The sequence below is a fragment of the Ips typographus genome, linkage group LG3 (assembly GCF_016097725.1).
Source record: "Ips typographus isolate SLU linkage group LG3, UJ_Ityp_2.0, whole genome shotgun sequence".
Taxonomy (NCBI): Eukaryota; Metazoa; Arthropoda; class Insecta; order Coleoptera; family Curculionidae; genus Ips; species Ips typographus.
Genome location: NC_138424.1, coordinates 17441550 through 17448692, shown reverse-complemented (window position 1 = coordinate 17448692; position 7143 = coordinate 17441550). Strand labels below are relative to the sequence as shown.

Here is a 7143-nt window from a genome sequence, read left to right as displayed (position 1 = left end):
AAATTATGATCATTGATAGAAAACATAACAACTGCCCTAAAAGTCGTACTCTTGGACACTGTGAAGTTGTCAATAGTTTCGTCTAATCTTGGAGCAGTAATGGGGGATGCGATGGTTAATCTATAATTTTTGACAACCTTGTACTCATGCAACTAAATTTGCTTTCGTGCACACTTTCCAAAAATTATCGATAATTTCCTTTGCACTTATTCTATCACCTATGAAAATATGCTAATTAGGCTAATCATAAGTAGAAACGTGCATCGAAAGGAATCCAACTTTTACTTTTGTCGCCGTTTTCGTAAAGAAACGGGCCACCAAAAACAGGTCGCCAAACTCATTAAGCCAACCAAATTCTTCGAGAAGACCCATTTAATGGACCCGTCCGTTTACCACTTTTCGAGAGATTAGGGCTGTATAAAATTGCCTTAACGCCCGATGTTAGTATCATTTTAGTTTTCGTTTGAATTCGGACAGCACCAAAATGAAACTTATCTTGGTAAGTTTTAAAATTTAGTGTAAAAGGTTGTTTTTTAATGATTGGTCAAGGTTGTGGTCGCCATGGGTACTTGCGTGATTGCTCGACCTCAAACCTCTTCAGTGAAAAAATCAGCACCCCCTAACTATGCCCCCAATGAATATGAGAAACAACAAAACATTGCAGCTAGGTAAGTTACTTTATTCACAGAGTGCCGCTATTTAATAATAATAATAATTATTATTATTAGCAATTTTATATGCTGTGAAATTATCATTGTTCTTGTAATATTAAATTTTTTGACCAAAACTTGCCAAATTTACTTCTTCTTCTCTCATTGTCTTATCCGTTGCGGACGTTGGCTATTAACATGACTATTCTTATCTTGTTTACTGCGCTTCTAAACAGGTCAACAGATGACAATCCAAACCACTGGCGTAGGTTGTGCAACCAAGAATATCATCTCCTCCCTGGTCCTCTCTTGCTATCCACCTGGCCAAAATACTCTATCTTCCACTTTTCTACTGTAAAGACGACTTCCTTCTCTTTCCCTAATCTCTGCATGACTTCCATGCTGGTGATGTGTTCCGTCCAGGATATTTTCAAAATACGCCGATATGTCCACATTTCGAAGGATTCCAGTCTTTTTAAAGTGGCCTCAGTTGTGGTCCAAGCTTCTACACCATAGAACAAAACAGAAAATATGTAGCACCTGACTAGCCTTAATTTTAGTTGTAGAGAAATATCTTTGCTGGTAAATAGTTTCTTCATCTTATTTCTGATGGCTGGTGCCATTTCGCGTTCACTTTGGTTGCGAGATATGTGTACGTTTCCACCTCATCTATGTTCTGATCGTTTATCGTTAGACGCACTGGAGGATGCTGACTTTTGCTAATAATGTTATATTTTTGATATATTCAGGGAAAGTCCATATTCTTCACTTGCTATGTATATGTTTTGCATAATATTTTGTAGCTCTTATTTGCTATAAGCACTGTGTCGTCGGCATATCTAATGTTGTTGATTGCCGCCGCTTACTACAAAATATAAATACAATAATGCTGCTATCCTGTTAATTACAGTAGTAATTTCAGAACAAACGACAATCCTGATGAAATTTCACTCTACATCATCACATTCAGAAAATGAATTGACTAACAACAATGTTTACTTAGATACAAATTTTCATCCGACATCGACGACCACATTAGCGATTTGACGCATCAAAGATCCGAACAACGAGAGGGTTTGGCCGTTAAAGGAATGTACTCCTACAGCGACGGGTACTACAAAAGGACAGTACATTATGAAGCTGATGAGAATGGTTACCGAGTAACTGGGTATGTCTCTTCTTCAATAAAAACGATTTACGAAACTAATTTCTTTTCATATCTAGAATGGAAGCGGTACCTTTAGACGGGCCTCACGTGGATTTAACCGGTACCGCCTCAGTAGAAGCTGCCGCCCACGGTACTCACGTAGCCTACAAAGTTCAAAGCGTTCCAGTAGAAGGGCCAGTGTCTAAAGTGGTGGCAGAAAATAGCGATACCGTTTTTCTATCATGAGGCTTCCAACTTGATTCTTTTTAATAAAAACATTATTACCTTAGTCGTTGTTTTAATAATTGAATATACAGGATTATTCGTTGAAAATAAAAGATGAGTTTATGTCTAAATTCTACAGTTTCTCAGATATTCGTTATTTCGTAAAAACGTAGAACAAATTTTAAAGTTTAATCACCTAACGTCTGTATGATTTTCATTAACGAAAATTGGCTTGGGTACTGCTTAAAAATCAAGTTTTATGATTCAGAGGTGATAAATTGTCTAGCTCATACAGGATGTCTCACATTTTTTAGTCAATAATGCAACCTTTAAACCGTAATAACTCGACAAAATCAAAGAAAACACCCCCCTACTTTATGGTTACAGTAGATCCAAAATTTAATTATCTATGGAAAATCCTGATATAAAACAACAAGTATAGTTATCCTTAAGTATAAAAGACATAAACAGCTCTACAGTGCAAGAAATCTGCAATTGGGACAAAATTAAGACGCCATTGCAGAAACAGACCGTATAAAGAAGAAGGAATGGATGACAGATGAAAAGCTCGACATGATGGAAGAAAGAAGGAATTACAAGAACAAAGATCCAACAAAATACCGAGACATTCATAATAACATAAGAAGAAAAATAAGAGGGGCGAAGGAAAACTGGCTGCCGATGAAAAGCAACGATATCGAACAATTTGAAAGAAAATACGACTACCATAATATGCATAAGAAAGTTAGAGAATTGACAACTAAAAAGAAACCAAGCGGTCTACATTCAGGTTTATTGGACGCAGATGGGAACCTAATATCCAAAAGCTCAGAGCTTATAAACAGGCTTATAAGCCCGGATAACTTTTGTATTTCATTTCCTGTTTTATTCGGTTTTAGGGTTTGAGGTTAGAATTTATTTACTTTTGACAGATGACAATTAAGACATTAGAGAGTTATCGCAACGCAAATCGAATGGTAAACAGCTAAACGTCATTGTATACAAAAATAAATGCAGAAATCAGACCAAACAGTAAATACTCAATAAGAAAATTATGTAACTAATCCAATGGATGAATTCACATAAGCTTCTGGCAACATTGCTCCGAAGTTTGACAGTTTTTTTAATTTCCTTGTTCAATTTGGAGAAAGAAGTATGTCTTGTAAAATTTTGATTTAAAATTCTGTTTGCGAGATATTCGGGTTATTACGTTTTAAAACTAAAAAAAAAAGAGAGGATTCAAATTTGATCATCTGGGAGGTTTACAAGTTCATTTTTGACACTGAAAATAGTCAAAGAAACAGGATTTGTAGACTAATTTTTACTGGCGTTCAGTTTTTTAGACACTAAGAAGTGCCAAACTGATCATTCAAAACTTGTGAGAGTCCAAATTTGTACTGAATAGTCTAAAAACCTGTTATTTACTACTAAAAATAATCTTATAATCCGTTTTTTCAGACTGCAATCCAATAAAAAGTTTCGGAAATCAAGACGAAGATTGGTGCGCATAAAACTATTTTTTTATTACATACTAAAAATAGTCTGTTGACTTTTAATGCTAGAAATGACTTTACTAAGACTAAAGAGAGTCTAAAAGATTTTTTCAGGACTTTCTGGGCTGAAACAAGTCTAGAATTCAAATAAACACTGAAAACAGTCCAAATTAATTTTTTTGGACTAATTCATTTCTTAAAATTAGTTTTAAGTCGAATATTGTTCCAAAATTAGACTGAAAGTGAAAGACTGAAGAATCTGATACTCGTTTTAAACTCGATTTTTCAGTCTTAAAGCAATGAAAACAGTTCGATTTTCTTGAAATGTTTTGACTAATTTTTTTAATCGAAGAAGCTTGAAATGACATTTTCAAGACTATGGACAGTGTACAAACTGGCTTTCAGGCCTGATAAGTCCAAAACTTTGTGAAGAGTCTTGAAACTAGGTTTTTCAGGCTGAACACAGTTTTAAAGCACTAAAAACAGTTTAGATTTTTAAGAAATGCTCGAATTTTCATCACTAACGTATCTAGAAGTCAATTTAATAGTGACAAAGGTTGAAATGACAATTTTAAGCCTATAGAAAATTTAAAAATTGTTTATTTAAGTCTACTAAATCAAAAATTTGGTGAAGATAGTCTTGAAACTCGATTTTCCCAGCTGAGAGCAGTTTTAAAGCACTAAAAATAGCCAAGAGTTTTAAGAAAATGAAAAGCAAATTTATTTTCAATACTAAAATATTGAAATTAGATTAGATTTAAATTAAGTTCAAATGCAAATTTTAAGCTTCTGATGTAACTTGGTTCAGAGTAACTTGGTGTCCAAGACAATTTTCAATACTAAAGTCTTTCAATTTATATGAAAACTGTGACGACAAAAACTAAAAACTGTGTTTGTAGTCAGCCTCTCAAGTAAATTTTCACAGTTTCCAAGTCAACTTTTAATTTGTCTGGAAACTATGAAAACTGGTCACAAAGACAATTTTTAAGCTTCTCAGGTTAATTTTCACCGTTTTAAAGTCAACTTACTGGTTTCTATGTCAATTTTCAAGACTAAAGTCTTTACATTTTTCCGGAAACTACAAAAACTGACTACAAAGACATTTTTTTAGTTTTTAAGTAAATTTTCAGCGTTTCCGAGACAATTTTTAAGTTGAGTTGGGTTGGTTTTAGATCTTTGAATGTAATAACTCAATTATACATCGTTTTGAATGTGACGTGACCAAACGTCATGTCGTGACCACTCTCAATAGTCCCACAGAAAGTTTATCTTCTCAAATGTAGGCAACCATGGTTATAACAAACTTTTTGATAAGACAAACTTATACAGTTGGATCAGGAATAAAATAACATTTCATTTGACATCAAAATCAATAAAATAATTTAAGAGAGTATATTTACTACATTTTCTTTGTTTCTGGTGAAAACCAGCCTGACAATTATTCTAGCTTGAAGCAAACATTCTATTCAGTAATAACAAAACAAAACTATGTTTTAATTAAACGTACCTTTAATTATCACAGTTAGCAGACAAAAATTTACCAAATTTACTTTCATTGGTCCGAAGCTCGTGAAGTATGCAGTAAAAGGTAGATTTCTAAATACAAATGAACGGAAAATAGTTGTTAAAGCTGTATAATTTAAATTCCATTAACAATTCAAGAAGTGTAAACCAAAATTTAACCAACTTACTGACCTTTCTAGTTAGTTGTGTTAAAATGGCTTCAGTGTTCAGAGCATTTGCCTTATTCAGTGTTTTTTTCATTGTATTAGTGCAGTATACATCATCTCAACATGTCCCTCAAGTGAGTTTTTAACATAAAAAAATTACAAAGTACAAGTAAAACCACACAATTTTAGGAAGAAGAAGAATCTACAGTTACTCAAGAAGATGCGTTGACAGAGTTATTCAGGCAATTTTTGAGGCAGCAAAAGCTTAAACCGACTTCAGAGGTAAACCTATACACTAGATTGCACTGTTAAATCAACAGAAAAGTTTTAGGTTGTGAAGGTCCAAACTTCCACAGTTTCATCTACAACCACTACAGATGCACCTTTGAAAATCTTAGTTCCAATAACTAGACCATCCCTAAGATTCGCCAAAGTGTTAAGCGCTTCTACCACGCCAAAAACACCTAAACAACTAAGAAATGCGTTATCTTTGAAAAGAAAAAGCAACATTCCTATTGTAGCAGTAACGCATCCTTCTACTACTACAACATCAACAACACCCTTTAATGGTCTTCGCCCAAAAATCCCTTCACAATTGACTTCAACTCCTCAACCAAACTTGGAATCACAAATCAACCAAGAGGATTTCAAACGACAGGCAGAAAACGCCAAATACGAGTTTTCAAGCGATATACAGGATCAACTTAGTGGAAATTCCCATCAAAGAGAGGAAGTTCGTAACGGTTTGGCTGTTAAGGGCAAGTACAGCTACAGCGACGGATACTACAGAAGAACAGTACATTACGAGGCGGACGATAAAGGCTACAGGGTTGTCAAGTGAGTAAAAGTTACAAAAAGTAGAGTAACAACACTGATATGTTGTATGATTGCAGAGAGGAGGTTGTGCCCCTTCAAGGGCCACAAATCAATCCGGAAGGGCATGCCAAGGTGAGCTCATATGTGGCCGGCAACACTGTCAATTATCAAATCACTAAAGACGATATCTGGAATCCTGAACAAAAGGTGGTTTATACGAATGTGGAGGATGTTACTGATGATGATACTGTGAAAGAAATAATAAAATAAATGACTTTTCTGTTGATAAACATGGTCAATTTTTTGATATTTTATTTATACGTTGGGTAACAGTAGTCTTTGTGTCACTAAAATGCACCATTTTAGAGGGTAAGCTAACAGAAATGCGCATATATTATGAAACACCCTGTATGTCCAAGCAAATTAAAATTACTTCTTTTTTAGACAACCAGTCAAACCAAACCAAATTTGTTAAATCCATGCGGTTCCATAAGAATGGTTCAAATAAGTCCTGAATGTAAAGAGAGAATTTTGTGACTTACCAGATTTTCTAAATTGATAATCTACTTTAGTTTATAAAGGGCTCATCATATAATGGGCTCATCCCACATAACGTAAAACTGCGTTTCAATGCATATAAATCGGGAAGGTTAGTCTAAAATGTCGGAATTCGATTTAAAAACCATTATTTTCGGTTTGTAAATTTAACTGGCGCAGTCGGTAGGATTCTGATTGAACTGATTCGACAAAAATCGCGAAAATCCGGTCGGTTTTAATGGTTTATCAATCGGAAACTAAAACCTAAAAAGTAATGGACAGTGAACGAGTGAGTGGAGAAAAGTCCAACATCGACTCCGGGAACTGTAGAATTAAGCACCCGGGATTCTTCCAACAAAGTTCCTATAGGATAGCAGTAAGCAACTACATATAGAAGATTAAGTATCCAGCATCCATTCGAGAATGATTAAGCTCATCATCGCCGAAATCTTATTGATCACCGTCCAGACTAGGACAGAAGTAATTTACCATAACCTTAACTCCAACCCTGGAATTTTTCCTCAATAACTTGGAAATGCACAAAATATAATAGATTCATCAAATTAATGATATCACTCCAATCATTAATGAATTTTATTCTTTGC

General features: G+C 34.4%; 3 protein-coding genes and 1 long non-coding RNA gene across 4 annotated transcripts in view; 2 read left to right on the top strand and 2 right to left on the bottom strand.

The window, feature by feature from the left end:
- Flo2 (flotillin-2) overlaps positions 1 to 7143 on the bottom strand; it is a 262398-nt gene that overhangs the window by 207307 nt on the left and 47948 nt on the right.
- Positions 1 to 7143, bottom strand: part of LOC145726718 (uncharacterized) — a 112557-nt gene that overhangs the window by 100983 nt on the left and 4431 nt on the right. The window lies entirely within an intron of this gene.
- LOC145726714 (uncharacterized) lies at positions 360 to 2086 on the top strand. The gene is made up of 4 exons (XM_081975943.1): positions 360 to 499; positions 550 to 668; positions 1654 to 1818; positions 1875 to 2086. The coding sequence occupies exons 1-4, from the start codon at positions 485 to 487 to the stop codon at positions 2041 to 2043; spliced, it is 468 nt and encodes a 155-aa protein (XP_081832069.1). The 5' UTR covers positions 360 to 484; the 3' UTR covers positions 2044 to 2086.
- Positions 5538 to 6271, top strand: LOC145725932 (uncharacterized; the record flags this gene model as incomplete). Its single annotated transcript, XM_081974854.1, has 2 exons — positions 5538 to 6022; positions 6079 to 6271. Coding segments are annotated over 2 exons (678 nt in total), but the record flags the coding sequence as incomplete, so codon positions are not given.